Below are 25387 nucleotides of genomic sequence, written 5' to 3' on the forward strand. Positions count from 1 at the left end.
TTACCTATTGATGATATGTATCTTCCTAAACCTGACCATTTTTAAGACCTTAAGCAAAACTATCAGTCCTCATTATAAGGGGAAGTTTCACTCTCAGGTGGAATGCATTTTTCTTACAGGGATGAATTGGTGGTCTGTGGCTAAAACCTGATTTCTTAACCATTGGGATTGATTTGGCCTTAAAATTTGAGGAATGGGGCACCTGGGTGGTTCAGTGGGTTTAGCATCTGTTCGGCTTGGGTCATGATCCTGGGGTCCTGGGGTGGAGCCCTGAGTGGGGCTCCCTGCTCAGCAGACAGTCTCTTCTCCCTCTGCTTCTTTCCTTGCTGCCTCTTTCCTTCCTCTCTCTCAAAAAATCTTTAAAAAATTAAAAATAGTAAAAATAAAAATTTAAGGAATGATTGGCGGAAGGTACATAGCATTCTTTGTACTACTTTTGCAACTTACTGTGAGCCTCTAATTATGTCAAAATAAAGTTTAAAAAAAGTTCAAGGTATGCTAAAACTCAGGCTCCCTCCTGTTAGTACCTCTACCTGGCCTTGATCATTCTGACTAGTAGAGCCAGTGGGAGGTGGGAGGGAGCAACATTTGACAACTGATCCAAAGCCAAATAAGGGCGAGGGAACACTGCCTTTTTTTTGTTTAAACTTGGAAATAATGTCAAAATTTTAAATGGTTGCAAAAATAAAAGCTGAATAAGGAGCACTATATACCCTTTCCCAGGTTGGCCTGTTGTTAACATTTGACCCCATGAACGTCAGTTGTTGAAATGCATTTATGTGGGGACCACACCACTAACAAACTCTTTTCTTACCCTCTTTCCAGATTCCCAGCACCAGTCTCCTAGGTTCCAGGCATTCACTGAGCAAAAACATCTACACCCAGTTTTCAAATTCCTCAAGAATCCACAGGGGTTCTGTTTCCTAAGATTTAAATATAAATCCAAATGTTTAGCCTTTAAAGGTTTTGAATAATCGATTCCCTGCCCCTAAACTCAGATATTCACCTTCCTGCCATGTACCATAGCCACAGCCTACTGAGCTGTTGACCCACCCTCTTGTTCTAACTTGTTTCTGTCCCAAGTGCCTTGCCATTGCATTCATATTTCATATCTGCAATATTCTTTTCATGTCTAGACCAGAGACGTGACTTTTCTGCTTTAAAAGAAAATATTCCCAGACATCTTTACTTGATTAGCACCACCTGATTGGGGCAAGCCTGTTCTAAGTTTTTATTTTACTTTGGGGTATTCTTGCTTTCAAGATGTCATACACAATATCCATCTGTTGTCTCCTGAGTTCCCCACAATGGGTAGCACCAGTGTTATCCCTTTTCGGCCTCCATGGGCCTTGTGTGGCTGTGCTGGAGGTGTGACCTGGTTTTGAATGAGATACTATGAACTGAACTTGGATTTCATTATTGGAACCAGCTAGCAGTCTATAATGCAAAATTCTAATTGGGTTGATGCATTTGAACACCTTTCTCCTCCATAGATACGGCACTTCTCCTGGGTGGGCTTTCTTTGTGGTAGGTAGAGGGTCCATGCATTGGCTGAAGAGGGTGGACCAGTAGAAAGCCTGTGTTTGAGGTACAAGACCCTGCTGGGTTGGAAGAGACTTTGGAGTGTGGGTCTTGGAACCTAATAACTAATGGGAAAGGCATTCTGAGTTTCTGACAAAGTGCCTTGGAAGGGTTTGCCTGTGCTGGAAGCAGGGTACTTTCTTTCCTCTTTCTTTTCTTTTTTTAAATGAAACTAAGGCCAGAGTTAGTTCATTATCTATAATGTCAATATTGATTTTTGTTTGCAAGGTGGAGTAGTAACAGATTAGAATGGCTGCTAGCAATGCTGAGCTGCTTCATTGAATTTAAATGAATCAAGAGACAGCTATTAAGATGCACCTGAAATTTTTAGGCTAGATCAGACCTTCCCATTATGGTCGATTTGACCAGATTCAGCTGTTTCCTCTGCAGCATCAAGGCATTAAAATGGGAGTTTTAAGGCCTCTTCCCTACTTTTTATAAAAACCAAATCCTATATAAAAATACGCAGATAAGAGGTATTAAGCCATCCTCCACCACACAATGCAGCTTGCCTCTTTTCCCCTGGCAAGAGAAGTTTTTGAATTGAAATTATTGACTGACACAACCCATGCTAGCATCACATATCCAAGTGCAAGTTTGTTCAGAGGCAGCAAATATCCAACATGCTGAATTTTACAAAGACAAAGCATTTTAATAATGATCTTGAAGGATTAGTGATGCTCCTGAGAAATGAGGCATTTTCCAAACAGGCTTGCCTCCTAAGATTTGCTATATTACTGTGCGCTCTTTCTCTGGAGACTGGTTCAGTTTTCAGTCAAAATTGTTCTCTTCCCTCCTTATTTCTCTCATTTTCCTTCCTTCAGCACTTCCTCTAATCTAGTATGTGAATTAGAAATTAATAATAATGGCCACATCACTACTTTTTAAAAGATTTATCATTTTAGAGAGTGTGTGAGCTGGGGAGGGGCAGAGGAGAGAGAATCCCAAGAAGACTCCCTGCCAAACGTGGAGCCCGATGGGACCCAATCTCAGGACCCCGAGGGATGCCTGGATGGCTCAGCGCTTGAGTGTCTGCCTTTGGCTCAGGTCCTGATCCCACGATCCAAGTTCTGCATTGGGCTCCTTGCAGGGAGCCTGCCTCTGCCTCTCTGTGTGTCTCTCATGAATATATAAATAAAATCTTAAAAAAAATAACTCAGGACCCTGAGATCATAACCTGAACCAAAATCCAGAGCTGGATGCTCAACCGTCTGAGCCACCCAGGTGCCCCTCACTATTTGTTTTAATGTGAGAGGACCAAGTGGATGAATTGCTGATAAGTGAGTGACCTAGAAGGAGCTATTTTCTCTGTTTATGGCTCTGTAGGATCCCAGGATTGACTTGTTTCAAAGACAACTGGAGGTAGGAAGGGCAATTTTTATTAGAAAATTAGCTACCCCCCCCAAATCACCAGAATTCAGGGATGTTATTATATCTGAGTTAATAAATGCCAACATTGAATCTTGAAATAGCTTTTCATTTTTCATTATATAGTCTGATTTATTGTTGATTGGTTTTTCATGGCCTAATTAATGATGGTAACCTTATTGAGTGACTAGAAATAAAATGAATTTCATGGATGTTTCATATTCTAACCTTGACTGTACTAAGTTTGAGAGACTTCATGATAGGGCAGTTGACTAATGGCTTCCTGTTTAAAGTCTTTTTTTTTTTTTTTTTTTAAATGAGTTCAGATTAGATGGGAGCTGAGCCATCGGTTTATTCCTTGTCTTTAGTCTGGATAGAATAGAATCCTGCATAAATGCTAGGGAGAAAAGCCCTTCTCTGAGACTCTCTCAGTCTATTAATTTATTTATGTAGAGAGCAAGCGTGTGCCTGAGGGGGGAGAGGGACAAAAGAAGAAGGAGAGAGAGAGAATCTTAAGCAGACTCCATGCTGAGTGCTGAGCCTGACTCAGGGCTTGATCTCTGGATCCTGAGATCATGACTGAGCCAAAATCGAGAGTCGGATGCTTAATTAACTGAACCACCCAGGCACCACTTATTTATTTATAAAGGAGGCTTTCTCAGTCTTAATTAGAACAGTGGCCATCTTTACAAGGCATAGGGACTTTGGTGGAGAATTGTAGTCAGGACCTTAGGAAAGACCCATCAGCAAAAGTTTGAAATGTCCTTTTTCTCTGAAACATAAACCTGACCAAGGCTAAGGTTTGAAGAGCACTGGTGTCTAAATAGCTTTTTTTTGGACCCCCAAGAAGTATGGGAACATAAATACAATTGCATTTGTTATCTTAGAACGTAACCATGGGTGAATGCTAAGGAACAATGTGAACTTTTTGAGCAGAATTGTTTTAGTTGGCATGATAACTGGTTCATACTTTAACTTTGTACTAAGTTTGAGAGACTTCATGATAGGGAGGGCAGTTGGCAGTTGTATTATTTCATTGTAAAGTTTTGAATGAATATTTTTAAAAACTTTTTATTTTGAATTTATGGTAAAATGCACGTAGCATAAAATTTTACCATATTAACTGTTTTTACATGTACAATTCAGTAGTGTTAAGTATATCCACATTGTTATGCTACCAATCTCCGAGCTTTTTCATCATACAAAACCAAAAATTTGTACCCACTGAACAACAATTTCCCAATTCCCCCAGCCTCAGCCCCCGGTAACTGCCATTCTGTGTTCTATTTGAATTTGACCACTTGAGATACCTCAGGTAAGTGGGATCATTCAGTATTTGTCTCTTTGTGACTGACGTACGTACTTCACTTAATGGAACGTCCTCGAAGTTCTCAAATCTAGGGAGGGCCCCCTTTGCCTCTCGTTCCCTCGTTGCTGAGTAGATGTAGCCCTTTATGGTTCCAGCTCATTGTAGAAGGGTCTTCAGTTTGGGCTCCATCTTGGCCAGGCCTGAACTTTGATTTCTGCTCAGGAGCTCATTAAAATTAACGTTCCAATTTGTCAGAGTCATCCAGTGTTTTGAGGGCTAGAGTGGCTTGTCTAGAGCTCTTCTCTGGGTTCCCATTTGCCTTAGTCGCAGCCTGGTTATTCTTTTCCCAGTGGTTAAAGTTTCAGTGCTTTCCAAAATATTTTTTTTTTCTTTTTAATGTTGAATTCAGTGTTAGTTGTTTTCAGCAGAATGGTGAGCCTGGTGATAGACATTGCCTTCCTAGACACCAGACCTCTGGCCTCAGTTTATCAATGTTGCCTCTGCTATCTGCATCCATTCTGGATGTGGTTCTTCAGCCTCACTTTGCTCATGACCAAATCAAACTTTTGCTTCAACACACCTCTGGCAGGAAATCCACAAATCCACCTACGTGGCAAGGGGAGCCCTCCCCTCGTAGGACTCAGGAGCCAGTATCAAAAAAGCCCAGGGCCCTGTGATCTGCTGGTGACTTTGGAAGAAGGAGACCTCCTGGGAAGGAAATTTCTTTTTCTGGCCTTTCAGTTGCTGATGGCTTGATAAGGTTTTCTCCTTTTTTTAAGTCCGGTTATAATTGAGTTTGTACCAATAGTAGAGGGCAGGAGCTAGTTACTTTTTTTAGGATACTAGATTGTCAGATGGATAATGAGATGACTCTTCATTTCTCCATGCAGCTGGTCACATTCTGGTGGGTGAGAACTGAGCTTTTAGTTCCTGGGAGAGCTGTCTGTGCTGGAGCACAGAGGGCGAATGCCAAGTCCAGGACAAAGCAGTCCTAAAGAATGTGCGTGACATGCTGGAGGAGGCAGTTTGCTGTGGTGAAAAAGACATCAGGACACCCGTGTCAGAAGCCCACGTCTAGGGGCACCTGGGTGGCTCCGTGGTTGAGCATCTGCCTTTGGCCCAGGTTGTGATCCCGGGCTCCTGGGATCAAGTCCCACATCGGGCTCCCCGCAGGGAGCCTACTTCTCCCTTTGTCTGTATCTCTGCCTCTCTTTCTGTGTCTCTCATGAATAAATAAATAAAATCTTTAAAAAAAAAAAAGAAAAAAAACCCACATCTAACTGTCTCTCCCTTTTCCCCCTTCTCAGTGCTGTGGCCTTAGACAAACCATGTTATCTTCCTGGGCAACAGTCAGGTGCTCTTTGCTCTTGATCTTGGTTGTCCTGCAGGGCTGTGGCTGTGGGAGAATGGGTTTTTCTGGACCCAGCAGCTAGCCATCTGGAGAACAGAAAGGTGGGTGCTTGCATTAGCCCCCAGGAGGATGGAGTGACCACTCGATGGCTTGTTAGAACCCAAAACCATTGACTCTGGTCCCATTTCCCTCAAGTATCCAGCAGTTTTGGTCCTAGAAGCAGTTTTTCTTTTGCCTCATCCCCTCATTTTGCAGATGAGCAAACAGGGTCCTGAGATTTTCTTGTATTTAAGCAATAGAAGTGCTGCTTTTGCCTCACAGGGTATGTTTTAACAATGTTTTATCAGATACAACAGATAAAAATAAGCATACAAAAAACCCCAAACTGGTTAAGTAGAGCAAGGCTTTGGTCAGTTCGGATGTGGGGGAATTTGTGCCGGATCTCTGACGCTGATACCCAAGCTCTGGAGAAAGACACTGGATGTTAAGCCAGGCTGCCTGCCCTTAGCTGGCTACCTGGCACTGAGCTCTCCTTGGGGTCCAGCTTGAGATCTACTGGCTGACATAGGCCTTGAGACAGTCTGATGAGAGATTAGTAGAAGCCCTTCAACTGGCAAGTCAGGGGGCCTGACTGTGTGAAGGAGGATTGGGCAAGTAGGCCCCTGATCGTGGTCTATCCTGGGCAGGTGCCTGCTCATTTTACCACAGGCTGCTGAATACACTACTATTTTCTCCCCTTGGCCGCTGCCTGGACCTGACTTTGTCTGCAGATACCCAGGCCATCCCACCCTCAACTACAGACAGGCCTCTCCATTCTTGCCTTGCTCCCCCAGAGGAGCGATTCACACTGTTCAGCCCCCCAAGTGATGCTCTGTCTTTACACCTGTGCCCACAGTCATTTTAACACATGGCCACTGCTACCAGGAAGCAGACTCAGAATAGCAGAACCTTATAGATCATCCTTTATGTTATTAAAGCAATCTAAATATTTTATTTATTTATTTGAGAGAGAGAGTGTGAGTGGGTGGGGGGTGGTGGCAGAGGGAGAGAGAATCTCAAGCAGACTCCATGATGAGCAGGGAGCCCAACCTGGGGCTCGATCTCACAACCCTGAGATCATGATCTGAGCCGAAACCAAGAGTAAAACACTTCACAGACTGAGCTACCCAGGTGCCCCATTATTAAAGCAATTTAAGTGAAGCTTAGTTTTTCAGCCTACTGAGAATTATCAAGTATCATACTTTTCTTTTTAAATTACCTCTATAATTTTCTTTTTAAATTACTCTTATAAAACTAGGTGAAAGTTAAATGAAAAACATGTGTTGCACTTTGGTATTTTTCTTATTACTAAGCTAATAAACCTGTTGGTGTAAAGATAACCAGGAAGGATTGTCCTATGTCTTTTCATTTTGCCTTCAGCTGCTGGATTTAAATTGCTTTGTCCATAAAGATCATTTCCTTTTCCTGAATCTCCTGGGGTAGGAGAGCCTGAGGGTCATGGTGAGCATGGGCAAAACTCTGTTGGAAAGTTTCTGTGAACGTAACTTCTCTTAGGTATTGATGCTAAAAATGCATAGTTTCAGATGTGTCCATGTTGTGACTGTGCTCTTGGATGGTAATTCTTCTCATTATTGGGGTATTTTCTGTTCTGGTGACCTAAGATCACTGACCCTCCACCCCCACAAAAAGTTTACTTTTTCTCTTGTTGGTTGTATCAGGTGCCAGCATTTTGAACATGAATATTTGACAGAAGACTCAAATATAGGAATTCTTCAAACTAAAGAAACAAGCAAGCAATGTAACATTGATTGTCTATTGTAGATTACTTGTATAAGGGTATAATGTTGGGTTTTATACAATCTATAAACATGTAGGATTTTAGATTTGGAAAGAATTCTTGATCCTCCATTTTACAGATGAAGATTCTGAGAACCAGAGAAGTTTTGGCTTGTTCAAGGTCCCACAGAGTCAGCTGGAAAAGGAGCAAGTACCAGAAGCCCTATTTGCCTGCCAGCATGTATATACCAGCAGCTCCCAAGGCTGCTCTTCCACTCCCCATGATGCCGCTCTTGTACTGGTGGTCTCCCACTGCTCCCCAGCACCTACCCACCCTCCTGGAGGTAAAGGATAGACCCATTTGGCAGGACATATCATGCCCATGCTCATCTTCACACCTTCTCACTGCTTTCTGATCATGCCTCTTCTTCCACAACCTGCCCATCCATTTATTATTTTATTTTTATTTCTTTTTTATTTTAAGTAGACTCCACACCCAACATGGGGCCTGAACTCATGGCCCTGAAATTAAGAGTCACGTGCTGTACTGACTGAGCCAGCCAGGTGTCCCTTACCCATCAGTTTTAAAAGCTGAGCAGGTGTCCTGTTTCCCACACTGGTCTCAGCCTCCTCAGAACACCTGAAGTTCATTCCTCAAGTGTGTTTTAGCTCCTTTGACAGGGTCTCTTTCCAGATTGTGGTATTAATTTCCATTTTGTAGGGTCACGATGTGTGGTGTCCAGTAAAGGGGCCTTTAGTGAATAGGGAGACAGGTAATGTACTAGATGTCACTGGGGCAGCTTGGTGTCTTCTGTTTTGCTCCCCAGCTTTTCAGCTGTCTTCTCCCCAGCTGGTTGCTAAGCTCCAGGAGGGCAGGAAGCATAGCTTCCATGTCTCTCACCATAGCCCTTAACAGAGTTCTTGGTTGGTGGTAGGTTGCAACATTGGTACTTAATTTCCCTGCCCTCTGAATCCTGGTTTCAGTTTAAAATATGTTTCCTTTATCCTGAAGCCCCAGAATATGGCCATGTCTTCATGGCTCCCTAAGTACTCTGCCGTTTGGAGAATAAAGAAGCCAACAGGTGATAGCAATTCTTTTAGAGATTTCCCTTTCCACCCTTGGAGACTTTGCTGCTGCTTTGCAGTGGCAGGATACTATGAGTCCAGGTGGGAGAAGCAAGCCAAATAATTGTTAGGATTGCTGGGAAAATAGCAATGGAAGCAATAATCCTCCTGGGTTGGCTTTTTATAGCTAGAAAACAGTGGTGAAATTTTTGTTCCAAGATCCTCAAAATCATCAGGCTGCTGCATTGTATCCTGTTGGACTTCTGAAGTAATGTTGGTGACATCTATTGTGCAGGTATTCCAAGTGTTGAAATACAGAATGGCTGGTAGAAATGAGCCAGTTAAGAGGGAGGAAATGATTACTCAGATGTTGTGAAGTCAGATAGATTGCATGGCATTTAGAGTACCGGTTTGTAGTTCGCTCATAAAAGAGAATGCCTAACTGGGATTTATCTGGTGAAAATTAAACCATCAAACCTGCTCAGGTGAAAAGCCGTGGCCATCTGCCAAGTAAAAGCATAATCACCATTTGGAAGTGAGCTTCATCTGTGCTCCAGTGTGCACATCACAGCCTCTCCTGTGGAGAAACGGCTTTCTGACTTCTGGTTTCTTTGCTGTTTCCACAGAGCCTGAGCCCTCGTGAAGCCGGCAATGACAAGTCTGGATGGTCGCCATGCCGAGAAAACCATTGACATGCCAAAACCATCAGCCCCCAGAGTGCACGTGCAGAGGTCCGTGTCCCGAGACACTATCGCCATTCACTTCTCGGCATCCGGGGAGGAGGAGGAGGAAGAGGAGGAGGAGTTCAGGGAGTACCTCGAGGAGGGGCTGGACGACCAAAGCATTGTAACGGGGCTCGAAGCCAAGGAAGACCTCTATCTTGAACCCCAGGGTGGCCATGACTCCACTGGCCTTGCCGCCCAGCCCATCCTGGCAGATGGACTGTCCGTGTCCCCTGCCATTTTGCCCGTCTCCGAGAACACTGTAAAGCTGTTGGAGTCCCCTCCTCCGGCAGTGCAAGTATTAAGTACAGTGCCATTGGCTCTGTCCCCAGGGTCGTCTTCGTCAGGGCCCTTAGCTAGCTCTCCCAGCGTGTCATCCCTTTCGGAGCAGAAGACCAGTTCTTCCTCCCCGTTGTCCTCTCCTTCCAAGTCTCCAATCCTTTCATCCAGTGCCTCATCCTCCACGCTTTCCAGTGCAAAACCCTTCATGAGCCTTGTGAAGTCCCTGTCGACCGAGGTGGAGCCAAAAGAATCCCCACACCCCTCGCGGCACAGGCACTTGATGAAGACATTAGTTAAGTCTCTGTCCACGGACACCTCCAGACAGGAGTCAGATACCGTGTCCTACAAACCACCCGACTCCAAGCTCAATTTACACCTGTTCAAGCAGTTCACACAGCCGCGAAACACAGGGGGAGACTCCAAAACTGCACCTTCTTCCCCACTCACTTCTCCCTCTGACACACGCTCCTTTTTTAAAGTGCCCGAAATGGAGGCTAAAATTGAGGACACGAAGCGCCGCCTTTCAGAAGTCATATGTGAGCCCCTTCAGCTCCTCAGTAAAATCATCGGGGAAGAGAGTGGCAGCCACAGGCCCAAAGCCTTATCTTCAAGTGCTTCAGAACTCTCCAATCTGTCCAGCCTGAATGGCCACTTGGAAAGCAATAACAACTACAGCATCAAGGAGGAGGAGTGTGATTCCGAGGGGGACGGCTCCGGGAGTGACCCCAGTGTCCCCGGAAGTGACCACCCCAGGTCCTCAGATGAGCCCTCTCGAGAGGCAGAGCCTAAAGCATCCCAGGGGAGCGGTCTGAAGGACTTAGGCCTGAAGACCGGCTCTCTTGTGCTCGAGAAATGCTCCTTGTCTGCCTTAGTGAGCAAAGAAGATGAAGAGTTTTGCGAACTGTACACCGAGGACTTTGATTTGGAAGTGGAGGTGGAGAGTACAGTTGATAAGCTCCCGGATGTCCCTCTCAAGCCGGAGGTGCTGGCAGATGATGGTCTGACCCTTGACAGTGAGGACGAGGCCCACCTGGCCGTGCAGCACCCGGAATTACCAGTGAAGACACTGGGCTTCTTTATAATGTGTGTCTATGGGTACCTCATCCTCCCTCTACCCCACTATGTGAGTGGACTCTTTCTGGGAATTGGTCTTGGATTCATGACTGCAGTTTGCATGATTTGGTTTTTTACACCACCAAGTGCTCATAAATATCACAGATTTCATAAAAACCTACAACACTGGAACACAAGATCTCTGGAGATCAAAGAACCAGAAATGCTAAAGGTAAGTCTCTGCAGCAGCTGGCGTGCACACGTGCTGTCTCCCATCCAGCCTGATTTTAAATCCAACTTCATTATTTTAGTTGATTGTTGTGGGTTTTCACATAGCACTGTTTTTAAGGCTTTTAGATCTCTCTCTTCTTGGGATGCCCGAGAGACTTCTCTGGTAAATCTCATTCTAGTTCAGGTTTTACCAATTCACCAAGTAGTTTTTCAAGGATCTCCGCGGTGCTAGAGAGTAGCATTTACATCCAGTTTGTATTTTCAGTCTTTAAACTTTCCAGGGATTTGTTACTTGCTGAGGATTTGTTATAGCTAAGACTGTTAGGATTGCCTATTCCTGAGACCCTGGAGAAGGGTTCAGCACTCCCGGAATGCCAGAGAAGGAAAGGAGAAAGAGAAGGCAAATTGATGTCAGTGGCTGGTCACGGCTGGCACTGCTCTTTCCTATGTGTGCAGTGAGATGTGGGCTGGAGAAAGAGACCTCACTTTCTGGTGCATGACGGTTTCAGGTTGGGCCTCTCAGGGGGTGTCGGGTTGATCCATCCTGGTGCAGGAAGAAAATATTAGAACTTCCGTTCACATTTACTTTTGCATATTTAAAAAGCTTCTGGGTTTTGTGTATGTGATTCAAAATATACACAATATATAGTTGTAGCTTATATAGCTTGTAAGTCATAGGCACACATACACGTTTTATATATATATGTATATATAGGCTTTTTAAAAGATTTTATTTATTAATGAGAGACACACAGAGAGAGAGAGAGAGAGAGAGGCATAGACCCAACACAGGTAAAGGGAGAAGCAGGCTCCATACAGGGAGCCCAGTGTGGGACTCGATCCTGGTACTCTGGGATCACGCCCTGAGCTGAAGGCAGATGCTCAGTCACCGAGCCATCCAGGTGTCCCTATATATGTTTTTTTAATTGTGATAAGATACAAATAACATACAGTTTACCATCTTAGCCATTTTAAAGAGTACAGTTTAGTGGCATTAAGTACATTTGCGTTGCTGTGCACTTTATCACTACCACCCACCCCTGTAACTCTTATCATCTTGTACCACAGAAGCTCTATACCTATTGAACAGTAACTCCTCATTTCTTCCTTCCTCCTAGACCCTGGCAACCATAGTTCACTCATCTTTGATTTTGAATACTCTGAGTATGTCATAAAAGTGGAATCAGACAGCATTTGTCTTTTTCTGTGACTGGCTTATTTTATTTAGTATAATCAGAATTAGTCAGAACTTCCTTTTCTTTTAAGGCCAAATAATATTCCATTGTGTGTATATGGTACATTTTCCTTATCTATTCATCCATCAGTGGACACACTTGGGTTGCTTCCACGTTATAGTTACGCTGAATAATGCTGCTGTGAACATGGGTTATATAGATAGCTCTTTGAGATCTTGTTTTCATTTCTTTTGAGTATATACCCAAAAGTAGGACTGCTGGATCAAATGGTAATTCTGTTTTTATTTTTCTGAGGAACTGTTGTACTGTTTTCCACAGTGGTTATACCATTTTAGCTGTCCTATCGGGAGAGCACAAGAGTTCTAATTTCCCCATATCCTTGCCAACACTTGTTTTCTGGTGTGTTTGTTTATTTGTTTTTTGGTAGTTTTTTAGTAGTTCAAAGATGGTTTCATTTTTGTTACGAAAATATGTATGGTTGTTTTGATCGCATCACTGAAGCAGTAAAGGCATCCCTGGGATGCTGAGCACCTATAGTGAAAAAGGTGTTTGGTACATTCTCTCATTTAATTCTCATCCCAACCCTTTTTAATTAGGGAGTGCTCATGAGGAATGGAGGCACAGAAAGTTAAGTTTCTTGCTCATGACTAACAGCCTGTGAGTGGTCGGGCCAAGCAGTACTAATTATTGTTTTAAAGAGGAAGATGTTTTGCCCTAACTTTCCTTAAATGCAGTCATGGACTGACAAATTATCTTATGCTGTTTTATGAATATTCTTTCTGATTGATGTTTGAACAATATTGTTTTGGTAATTCTTTTTCCTTCTTAGCCTTAACTTGTTTGGTATGACTTCATTACTCTTGAGGAAAAGTTATATTTTAGCCTGAGTTCTTTTGTTGGGTATACAGGGCTGTTTTTTAGAAACCTGGCTAAATACTTTATTTTTAAAAAGGGACACTGCTACAGATTAGAAGGGTAGGTTGTATATTGTAAGCCAAAGACTTCAAATGCAAATGTTTTTTGGGCCAATTAATTTTACTGAGTTGGAGATCATACTCTTGGGAACCATTTTAAAAATATGACAACTTTAAAGTATTTAGCAGTGTTGACATTAAATTTAGGACTCAAATGTTGTAGTGAGAAAAGGAAAGTATGCTGGAGTCTAACTTCGAGCATCTGTTTTGTTATATTTTCTCATTGGACATTGTGCTTTACTTTCTATATGAGGTAGGATAACACTAGCTATTTTAACAAATTAGAAGTTTGTATCTTGCCTGCGAAACAGTTCAGTATGGCTATTCCTGGTGGGTGGGTGGCCATCCTCATGTGTTGATTCAGAGGCCCAAGTTCCTTCCAGCTTCTGGCCCAGCAAACTTTCTCAAAAATCCAGATAGTAAATGTTTTAGGCTTGTGGGTCATGAGTTTCTGTTGCAGTCACTCAACTTTTTATTGTAGCAGGAAAGCAGCCACAGACAATGTATAAATAAATGAGTGTGGCCTTGTTCCAATAAAACTTTGTAGAAATAGGCCTCAGGCTCAGTTTGTTGACCCCTGCCCTAGGGTGTTAGAGTTCTTTCATTCAGCTGGCAGAAGGAGAAGGAGAAAGCAGAAGAAGGCATACCTTCGATGATGCCTGGACCTGAAAGTGACACACGTGATTTCTACTCACATTCCACTGTTAGCTAGTCACATGGGTCCTCCAAAATGTCAGGGGTTCTGGGGAATCTGGGACTTGGATGAACAGCTTCTTCCCTGCAACAGCTAGGGGAAGAAAATGCCCAAAGTTTGAAAGCACAGCTAGCCTTCTCTGCCTCACTTTCATAGTACTTATAAGAGCCCTAGTTATATGCGTGTTTATTGTTCATCTCTTCCAGTAACCATGGGTTTCATGGATGCACAGGCCATGTCCATTGTATCATTGTGTCCTTAGCACCTGGAACATATTGGGCACATGATAAATAATTATTGGATGAATAGGTGGGTAGATGGATGGATGGTGAATGAGTGAATGAATGAATGAGGCTTTATTAGGAAATGTAACTGGTGAGGCAATATTGACCCTGTCATCTCCTAATGAAGTTGCTTTTTATAAGAAATCCCTGTTACTTAAGGAAAAAATGTAGTCAGGTTGAAAGGGGTGGTCTTTTAAGAAGACAAAAAATAATTACTAGAAAATATGGTTATGAAGAGTTTTTTCTTTTCCCACTGCAGTGAAAAGGCCAAGATGGTCCATCTTTGACAGGATCTGGAAATTGGTGTTTACTGTTTAGAAATCATCTGGCAGCAAGTCTGCTTTTCTCTTACCTGCACTGATACAGTGGGGGCCTCCTAAATTCAAGGGAAAAAGACTGCTGGCATCTGCCAAGTCGAGTATTAGAGAAATGGAAATGGTGGCAGGTTCTAGATTTCTGCTGTCTAGATTTATGGCTTTAAAAGAGATGTAGATTGTCCTGACTCTGCCTTCTGTGTACAATTAAAAAGGGGACAAACTGGGGGAAAAAAATAAAATAAAAGAGATGTAGGAGATTGGCCTTGGTTTCTTTATGAAACAGATCTGTGAACCTGTTCTAGGATTGAAAAAGCCACTTTTTGAAAATAGCTTGGTTTAGGGAATTAGCGGTTTTGAATTATTTTCTGTGGATCTGGTACTATTCCATTGGCTTTTATAGAGGATGTAATGGTGCAATTATTGAGGGAAAGTATGGGAACTTTTAAAAAAAAAATTCACAGACATAGGCTATAAAACCTGCCTGTGATAAAGATCTCTAGTATAGAGGCACAGCCCATTGACAGTGATCCTAAGTACTTCATGCCCTAAGCAGACTCTTATCTGGGAACCCCATGAACCAGACAGGCCGGAGAGTTAGTGCTCCAGGACTATTTTAGGAGACTGTGTGTTTTTAAACTTCTGAGGCATGTAAGTTCTCATTGATGGGTCCAGGACTGAGAGTCTGAGTCCTAAATTGGCTCCATAAACAATTCAGAAAGCACTGCAGTTTTTCTTCAATGAGACTTCACATGAAGATGAAAGGAAGGAGAAAAGTAAAGCTCTTTTGTACTTTATCCGGGTGATTTTACCATTCCATCTAGTGTGGACATTTGTATTTTAAAATGACCCTGCTACAAGGGCGCCTGGGTGGCTCAGCCAGTGAAGTGTCTGCTTTTGGCTCAGGTCAGGATCCCAAGGCCCTGGGATTGAGCCCCAGCATTGAGTACCCTGCTCAGTGGGGAGTTTGCTTCTCCCTCTCCCTCTGACCTCCCCCTGCTCATGTTCTTGCTCCCTCTCTCTTTCTCTCTCAAATGAATTTTTAAAAATCTTTAAAAGAATGACCCTGCTGCTGTGAGTATGTAGTGAGTATGTAGGCTGGAGAGCCACAAAGACTGGTTAGTGGCCAAGGAGTAGCTGTTCTCAAAGTCTGGTATGTGGCTGATTTGGCCTCATGACCCTCCACTATCTCTCACTCAACCCTGCCAGTCAGCAGCTCTCTCCACTGGCACGGAAGCAGTCAAAACCTCCATGAGGCCAAATAGTTGTCACAGAGCCCACAGAACGACTCTTAGAGCCTCCTCCAAGGCCTACTTTTTCTTAGTGTTCATACATTAATCTTCATACATGATGAATTCATACATTCATGCTGATGCTGAGAAGCAGCAAATAGGAGAAAGGTGGCTAGACAGGCACCAAGTGACGAGTGGAATGCGTGAAAGCCAGTGGGTGAGACCAAAATGTTAGGAGACGCTAATGTGCCTGAAAGCTTGGCAGCCTGCGTTTGTTAGCTCAAGGCAGAGCCGTGTGTGTGCTGCAGAGTCCCAAGACTTCATTTTGAGCAGCAGCTCCTGTGTGGTAACCTTCTGGGAGGTTTACTTTGGGTGACTAGCTAGATACTGTGAGTTGGGGACCCTGGGAAAGAGTAGGTTTGGGCATGGGGAGAGTGAGGCATTTAGCGTTAACATTGCATTTGGGATATTTGTTTTTCCTGAGCATTCTTAAGCAAATTGGTTGCTACTTCTCTAAGAATGTACTTGTCACTTGACCAGGAGTGTACTTAATTAATTCAGTGCTATTCCTGCTCACTGATGCTTCTACATGTCTGTAATGATAAGTTTCCTGAAGATTTCATAAGGTTCTTGGATTTATGTTTGCGTATATGACTCATACAGTTTTGAATTATATTCACGGGTAAATTCTTTATCTCAGACTTTCAAACCACTTGCAGAACACAACAGTAGAATGTTGGTTCCTGGAATGATGATCTGTCTCTTTTTAAAAGATATGACCCAAAAGGCCGACTAAAATTATGTTTCCACCATTGCAAGACTAACAGAAATGAATTTTGGAGAGCCTTTTTTCCTTGGGTTATATCACATTTAGATTTTTAGTAAGAGGGATAGATTTTTTAAATAATTGCATTCTCTAAATATAGGCTTTGGTTTTGATATGTAAAAATAATTTTGTTGGGAGAACATTATTTTTAAAAAAAGCATTTCTTTCTATATTATACTGAACTGAAAATATCCTGCTCCTGTAATGGGTCACTTGATTTTTTTTTTTTCTTAAGATTTTATTTATTTATTCATGAGAGACACACAGAGAGGGGCAAAGACATAGGTGGAGGGAGAAGGAGGCTCCCTTTAGAGAGCCTGATGTGGGACTCAATCCTGGACCCCAGGATCACTCCCTGAGCTGAAGGCAGATGCTCAACCACTGAGCCACCAGGCATCCTGTCACTTGAATTTTATGGATGGCTTTTATAAACATGGCTATTTCCCAGCATCCCTTGTCATTTGAGAAGTATCAGCTGCAGGCAGCCCTCACTTACAAGCAGGTACCCGTGTTTTAAAGTTGGTTGGAGAGCTAACTCTGTAGAAAATGCTTCCTGAATTACATAGGAACAATGTGGCTAAGGAGGTCAGGTGACTATAGAACAATTTTTTTTCTTGAACTTTCATTTTCTAACTTTTTATTGTAGAAAATATCTAGCATACACAGAAGTAGAGAGAGTAGTATAATGAAACTCCATGTACCCAACACCCAGCCTCATCTTAACAATTATCAACATTTTGCCAATTTCTCACTCAACATATCAGCTTGTAACATGGCTAAGCAGTAATTCCAGTTCACTTATATATGACTAAGTTTATAGCATCATTTCCTTGAGAAAATGTATTTTGAATTCTGGCTAGGTATTCCAGGACTGTGCTTTTTAGTTTTGTTGTAGGTTTTATGTATGGGGTGGGGAGAGAGGCTGTGGGTACAGTGGGCCTGAAAGTTCTCAATAATATTTTTTGGAAGAGTAGGGTATTAACCATGGAAAAAATCAATGCTAGATACCTTTTCACTCTAAAATTTATTTTAACGTATAAAAAAGGTACTAAGTTCATTGAAGACTATTCTTATTATATAATAATTAGCCTTTGGCGGGGAGGGACAGAGGCGGAGAGAATCTTTTTTTCTTTTTTCTTTTTTTTTTTAGAAGCAGTGTGCATGTGAGAGGTGGGGGTAGAGAGTAGAGGGTGAGGAGGGTAATAGAGAGAATCCCAAGCTGACTCCACACCCAGCACAGAGTCAATGCAGGGCTCAATCTCACAACCCTGAGATCATGACCTGAGCTAAAATCGAGTCACAACACAACTGACTAAGCCACCCAGCCACCCCAAAATTAGCTGAACTTTAAGAGGATATTTGTATCCCCAAAGACAAGGAAAGGAGGTTGCCAACAAGATGGTGCCAGAGAATGAGCATGTTGGTGTGTTGGTTCCTGAGGCTGCTATTGTAAACTGTTTCATTCTTTTGCTTCATTTCTTTCTTTCTTTCTTTCTTTCTTTCTTTCTTTCTTTCTTTCTTTCTTTCTTTCTTTCTTTCTATTTTTTTTTATGAATATTTTTTAAATTTATTATTTATGATAGAGAGAGAGAGAGAGAGGGGCAGAGACACAGGCAGAGGGAGAAGCAGGCTCCATGCACCGGAAGCCCGATGTGGGATTCGATCCCGGGTCTCCAGGATCGCACCCTGGGCCAAAGTCAGGCACCAAACCGCTGCGCCACCCAGGGATCCCTCTTTTTTTTTTTTTTTTAAGATTTTATTTGTTTATCATGAGAGACACAGAGAGAGGGGCAGAGACATAGGCAGAGGGAGAAGCAGGCTCCACACAGGGAGCCTGATGAGGGACTCGATCCTGGGATTCTGGGATCATGCCCTGAACCTAAGGCAAACCCTCAAGCAAGCATCCCTCTTTTGCTTCTTTTCAATGGTCTCCAAGATGAGTTGCTGAAGACACTATCCATGAAGAAAGTATTAAATTCTCTATTTGTATATAATGTTATTCTTTCCATCTAAGAAAGTAAATAAGCATTGCTAATATTTAAGATACAGATAATCATATATTGACCTTTGCTGAAATACTTAGAAATTATCAATAAGACTGTTTGAAATATGGGGGATCCCTGGGTGGCTCAGCGGTTTGGCACCTGCCTTTGGCCCAGGGCGTGATCCTGGAGTCCTGGGATCGAGTCCGCGTCGGGCTCCTGGCATGGAGCCTGCTTCTCTCTCTCTCTCTCTCTCTCTCTCTCATAAATAAATAAATAAATATTTTTTAAAAAATTATTTGAAATATGGATTTATATCCATTATCATTAATGATGAGCTTTACCCTAAGTATATATTATTATGCATTGAGGTGTCAGCTGAACAGAGTACAAAGCTATCAGGAAGGAAAAACTAAAAATTATCAAAAGGCTAATTATTTCATCTTTTTCTCTTAATTCCTATTTTTTACCTTTCATAAAAGCTGTAATATGATAGAATATATATATCTTATAAGTAAATGGACATATTGTGGGTATATACTTAAATTTTTTTAGCTGATAGGAGGTATGATCTAAAAAGTTTAGAGGCTACTAAATTATTGGCTTGCTGATCTATTGTTTTATAATTTCAAAACTTGTTAATATGATTTAATGGTTATCATGTATTAACATAAATAAGACCTTGATTATTTTGGTTCATCTGAGATCATGTTATTTTTCTTTCAAATTTGAATGTCCAGGGATGCCTGGGTGGCTCAGTCAGTTAAGTGTCCAACTCTTTTTTTTTTTTTTTAAAGATTCATGAGAGACAGGCAGAGACTTAGACAGAGGGAGAAGCAGGCTCCTTGCAGGGAGCCCGATGTGGGACTTGATCCCTGGACCAGGGATCATACCTTAAGTTGAAGGCAGATGCTCAACGGCTGAGCCACCCAGGCATCCCTAAGTGTCCAACTCTTGATATCAGCTCAAGTCATGATCTCAGAGTCATGAGATTGAAATCCCATTGGTCTCTGCACTGGGTGTGTAGTCTGCTGAAGATTCTCTCCCTCTCCTTCTGCCCCCCTCCCCAATTTTTTTTTTTTGAATGTTCATTTTCTTACTTCTCCTACTATTTACCAGTATGTTTTAAAAAGTGTTCTTTGGGGCACCCTGGGTGGCTCAGCGGTTTAGCGCCACCTTCAGCCCAGGGCCTGATCCTGGAGACCCAGGATCGAGTCCCACATCAGGCTCTTTGCATGGTGCCTGCTTCTCCCTCTACCTGTGTCTCTGCCTCTCTCCCTCTCTGTGTCTCTCATGAATAAATAAAAAATTTTTAAAAAGTGTTCTTTGGTCTTCTGAATTGGGTAGATGCTACCCTGAAGGATAGGAAAAGCTGAGATCAAGGCCATTTTGCCAGGCAGAGTCTGTGCCTTTAGCTCTGATTCCATTGCTTCTAGTGATGTGACTGTGAAGGTGACCTTGAAGTAGGCAGTTGGAGGATGTGGATGGTATTGATGCTGGTGCTTCTCTCCCCTGATAGGCTTTTTTCTCTTCTTGATGAGGTCTTTTAGTAGTGTTTATTTTGAATGTTGATTATTTGCTTGAGGCAAATAATTCATAGCATGAAGTCTATATGTCTGTAGGGGTTGTTGTTGTTTTGTTTTTTTTTTTTTTGTCTTTTACAGGTAAAATCAAATTTGTGTCTAAAGTTCTGTAAATTTAAGGAGACTGTTCCTGCCATATTCTCTAAGTCCATGATCTGTGAGATCATGTTTTGACTGATGACTCCAGTTCTAAACCATTAACACATCAAAAAGAGTTGAAACCTGCAAAGAGAAAACCTTGCTTGTGTTTTAGTTTTGGGGACGACAGAAAAGTAATCACCTTTTTATCTTCTTCAGAGATGATTTCCAGCAGCAGGGGCCCCAAGCCCTGGCTCCATCCTTCTGTTTAGGATTTGCTCCTTCCCTGATAGGCTAGATGAAGGAATGATGCAGGGGAGCTGAGTGACAGGCAGCCTCAAATACCAGCACAGCCATATGATGGCGGAATGTCAGCCTACAAGACACTGGAGATAGATAGGGAAAGCCCCATTGCTTCCCCAGGCCAGAGGGCTGGTGCTTTGTTCTGGTCGGCACAGCATCAAGCTGACCAAGAGAGCATTGGTCTTGACCTACTGGTTGGCCCTGTAACTGAAAGTAGACACAGTAGTAGTTCTTGCAGACTTTATTATTTTGCAAAAGGTTAATTGCAGCTTTTAATCTTTCCAAGCATTAAATGAGTCCATTTATAGATTGTGGCTTGTATTTTCAGAGAGATATGACTTCTAAATCCAGTGGAGAATTGAAGAGAAACTCCTGACCTTTTACAGAGGGGATCACAGGACCAGTCTGTGGGCCAGACAGCTGCAGCCCGGCTGACTGTGGTCATTGTCCCCCCAGTGTGTGCACTGTCTCCATTTTAACATTTCCAGCCTCAGAAAGAAACAAGGCTTGTCTGAGCTGCTTTAGTGTGGGTTGAGAGCATCTCTGAGTTTTTTAATTGAGCTGTTGAAATGGAATGAGTTGCTAACTCTATACTATAACTCTTTATCCCCACTACCATGTCCCATAACAAAATAAAATTAGAGAAATATCTTACCTACTGAGAAATTGAGGGTTAAGAGTTTTTGAACAGCTGAGCAGTAGACAGCTGGGCACTATATATGGTGAACCAAGTGAAGGCTTGAAGTTGCTGCACTGCTCTCAAGATTTGATCTTTGACTGATTAGCTCTGGAAATTCTACTTACAGCTCAATCTGGGGTGGTGGTTAAGCCACGGGGGAGAAATTGGCTGATTGATGGTATCAAAAGGCAATTGGGAGATCACTTTCTGCAAGGACAGACTTGTGTGGTTTGGGAACAGAAGCGGGAGAATCATACCTGGCCACCTCTTGGCCCAAGCCTCCAATGGCCATCAGCATCCTGGTTGCCTGACTGACATGGGGCAAGTAGCAGCCCCTGTGAGTCTCTCCAGGTTTCCTCTCAAAGCTTGTGATGTTCTGGAAGGAGCCTGCATGAGGATCAGGAAACCTGAGCACCAGTCATGACACCTGCCTCTCTCTGCTACAGAGGAGTAGTGGCTAATTCAGTTTTTGTCCTGAAAAGCTTTAACATCTTTTAAGATTCTTCCTGAGGTTTCCTTTTCTCTAGTTCTGTGCTATTTTGTGCAATTATAACTTGGTTTTTCTCCTTGGGAGCAGTGGTCAAGCCTTCTACTTCAAAGTAACCTCTGCCACTCTCTGTGCTTGGTGGGATCTCTGCTCCCTCTGTGCTTCTTTCTACTTAGCAGCTAGAATACTACTGCAGGCTGTGAAGGGGACACCAGCTTGTCCCACTCACTTGTACAGGTTTCATGTAATCCTCACAGGCGCTGTCCGAATTAGGCTACAGTCATGTATTGAGTCAACGAACATTTGTTATGACTCCAGTGGTCTTGCAGTGTTTGTACTTAAGTAGACCAGGCAGTTAACAGATACAGTGATAGGAGGAAGGTAATAGAAAACAGAGCCTCAGTGACCAGAGGCTCCCTAGAAGAAATGTCACTTTTGCCACGACCTAGGGGATGACTAGCCAGACAGAAAGTGGGCCATGCCATGGAGAGGAGGTAGGAGACTGGGCTCAAAGTCAGGTAGACTTGGCTTAAGTCCTGGCTTTGCCACTCTCTGGGCCACTTTTTTTTTTTTTTTTTTTAACCATTCTTTAGGCAAATCGCTTAACCTCTCTTAGAAAATCTTAGGTAATTGGCTGAGGTAGCTAATGTACCTGAAGTGCCTGGATCATACTAGGAGCTCAAATGTCAACTATTATTACAATTATTCTTAAATATCCTATGAGTAAGATTTCTTCCTTTAATATGTATGCAAATTATACCTCAATAAAGTGCCATCAGCATGGAGAAATTCATTATGGCCAGAGCAGAGGGTGATGTGGGGATGGGGGAGGCATGGAACTGAGGAGTAAGCCATGTTAGACCATCTCACTGGCATGAAGACTGAGAGTCTAGGGATAAGCATCATCCAGCCTGGCAGTTAGCAAGTGTTGAAGCCAGGATTAGAATGCAGGTGTGTCAGATGCAGCAGTTCTGCTAATATTTGTGGGTAGGTTGCAGTGCATGTGTTTTGACCAGCAGTCTGTCATGTAATCAAATATTCAGGCCTCGCTGAATCAAGGTCAGGCCTCACTGAAGCTAACAAATGATTGTCCACAATAGACGTGCAATTGAAATCCTGATTCATGGGTTGTATTTATTTGTTTGTTGGCAGCTGTGGGCTCTAGCCTCTGATAGCTCCTGAACCTGAAGAAAAGAAAATGGTAGCACAGGAAGCAGGGAACATGAAGATAAAAGGAAGGAAAAGTCACAGGGCCCTTTGTATTGGAATGCAGCCACTGGTGGTTCTGAAAGGAGTGGGTGGGGAAGAGGAGGCTCAAGCCAGCCCTGAACCAGAAGGGAACTTGGAGCCCCCTTGACCTTTCCCAAGGGAAGGCACCTCCTAGAATGTTTCCCCAGGCCTACCCTCGCCTCTCACTGCTTGCTGTGTCCTCTCATGGGTCAGGTGTGGGGTTTTGTTCCTAAACTGTGTAGGACTTGAAACTCTCTTTTCTCCTCCACATGCCTCTGTATATCCAGTGGTTCTAATATTGCTGCAATTTGGCAAGTGGTAGAGAGTGACCTGTCAGAGCAGTCAGCGAAGAACAAACACATATCATCTTGGAACTGTGGCCATGTTGGGGGTCTTGGGTTGTAGCCCAACAAGAATTCTGGAGGGCTGGCTCTTGGCTTGGGTAGGAGCTCAGGCTGCTGGGTCGAGAGCAAATCCTTGAAGCACTGTGGAAATGGTTATTCTTGTTAACCAGATAAAGGAAGTTTACCAGGAATAGTAATGGGGCAGCAGTTTGTTAGACTAGTACTGAGCAATGGTTCTTCACCAGTGATCCTGTAAACAGGTGAGCTGAAGCATGCTTGTGTCCCAATACATGTGCCTGTGTGTCCTGTTGTCTTTTCTTTTTTCTTTTTTTTTCCTGTTGTCTTTTCTACTAAAAAACAGAGGAATAAGCAAAAACTTAAGGTAAGTTTGTTCACAAATTGAGTATCTTTTAATGATCTTATAGAACTGTAAGGGTTTTCAAAAACTTTAGCCTTTTACTTAGATTACTTTTATACTTTTTAAGATTGCATGTTAGTTTTTTTTTTAAGTTTATTATGTTTAGTAATTTCTACACCCAACATGGGACTTGAACTCATGACCTTGAGATCAGGAGTCATGTGCTCTTCTGACTGAGCCAGCCAGATGCCCTGCCCTGCATGTTAGCTTTTTTTTTTTTTTTTTTTTTTTTTGCGTGTTAGCTTTTTAAAGTGGTTTTGAATTTCTAAGATTGGATGTTTCATCTGGAGATTACTTAGATTATCTTCTCTCATGTAATTTGGTAAAGCAGAGTGTAAAACACAGCATAAAACTGCATGTGTTGGAGGTTTGAGCAAGAAGGGCACCTGGCTGGCTCAGTCAGTACAGCATATGACTCTTGATCATGAGTTGAGGCCCCATGTTGGGCATAGAGATTGCTTAAAATAAAATAAAATTTAGAATCCTGGAGGTACAGTAAGAGAAGAGAGGAGGATGTTGATCGATCTGCTTGAGCCTGGTGTCTAGGCTCAAAAGCCAGAACCTACGTATTGGATGTGTACTAATATAAGTAGCTGCTAGCCACATGGTGCTGTTGAGCGCTTGCAGTGCAGGTGGTTCAAACTGAGATGTGCTCTAAGTGTGAAATATGTGCTGGATTTTGAAGGCTTATTAGTACAAAACAAAGAATGTAAAATATAATTAGAAATTGTTAATGTTATATGTTGAAATGATAATATTTGGGTATACAGACGACCACTGAACCAACTCCCTGTGCAGTCGGGAATATTCTTGTATAACTTTGGATTCCCCTAAAACTTAACTACTAATAACCTGTTGTTGATCAGGAAGCCTTACCAATAACAAATAATCAACATATATTTTGTACAGTATGTGTATTGTATACCATATTCTTAAAATAAGCTGGAGAAAAAAATATTAAGAAAATCATGAGGAAGAGAAAGTACATTTACATTAATATACTGTATTCATTGAAAAAATCTGCCCATAAGTGGACCTGCACAATTCAACCCATGTTCAAGGGTCAACTGTATTGAGTTAAATACATTGTTAAAATTAATTTCACTTGCTTTTTTCTTTTTTATGACTACTAGACAATTTAAAATTAGATATTTTCATGATACATATTTAGGGTTTATATTATATTTCCAACAGATAGTGCTTCCTGGGACAACTCTACATTTTCTGACTTACTAGGAAAAATAAAATGAAAGCAATTGGAGAGAAACAACCTTTTTTTCCCCAAAATGTCTCTTATTCATAAATCATTTAACCTGTGCAATCTCAGAAGTTTCAAAACAGCTCACACTACTTACTCTATTTCTCAGAAACTGTCCTGTTATTTGAGAATAACTTCATAATATGCTTTTTTTTTTTTCTTTCAGCCTTTTCTAATCTGGTGATATCTAGATGACAACTTATAATGCTGGGTATTTTAGCCAAAATTCCAGTATCATGTTAGTTCTATTGGCTTTTTACGTGTCCACTATAATTTTACATAGATAGAAACAAATGAAAAATCTTATATGGAGATATTGTAGAAACATTTGACATATCAAATTATTATTATAACTGAATAATCAGTAAAAAAAAAGGTTTAACATCTCAGCTAAGATATAATATGGACCCCACAGAGGGTGTCACCTCAAATAGCCTGTGTTCTAGGTAGGAAATGTACACTCAGAGTGAAATAATTCATGAAGAGCATTCCCAAGTGGGGACTGCATGGCTAAATGGCTCATAAATGACACGATAAAAGTTACTATTTTAATCTCATTGTCATTCCCTGGGACTAAGAAATGTTTAAGCACCAGTCCTTCCATCCCTTCCTCCACAGATTCTTCTTAGGTTTAGTAGCACTGCAAGTAAATACAGCCTGGCCTTTGAGCATGGCTCTGAAGCAGCCCAGAAAAATCAGATCTGCTTCACGTTCTTTATTAATCTAGTTGCCCTTAGAACTTTAGGCCTAGTAAACGTATTTCTTTA

At 42.2% G+C, this 25387-nt stretch overlaps 1 protein-coding gene across 7 annotated transcripts in view; it reads left to right on the plus strand.

The window, feature by feature from the left end:
• TEX2 (testis expressed 2) overlaps window positions 1-25387 on the plus strand; it is a 100581-nt gene that overhangs the window by 33062 nt on the left and 42132 nt on the right. For 4 of the 7 annotated variants that reach the window (XM_072746826.1, XM_072746829.1, XM_072746827.1 and 1 more), the window contains exons 2-3: window positions 7526-7729; window positions 9077-10739. In XM_072746826.1, coding sequence (XP_072602927.1) covers window positions 9102-10739 — 1638 coding nt within the window. In that variant the 5' untranslated portion in view covers window positions 7526-7729; window positions 9077-9101. The remainder of the gene's footprint in view (window positions 1-7525; window positions 7730-9076; window positions 10740-25387) is intronic. The other 3 variants (XR_011999567.1, XM_072746828.1, XM_072746825.1) reach the window with 1 other exon arrangement.

This window comes from Vulpes vulpes, chromosome 2 (assembly GCF_048418805.1).
Source record: "Vulpes vulpes isolate BD-2025 chromosome 2, VulVul3, whole genome shotgun sequence".
Taxonomy (NCBI): Eukaryota; Metazoa; Chordata; class Mammalia; order Carnivora; family Canidae; genus Vulpes; species Vulpes vulpes.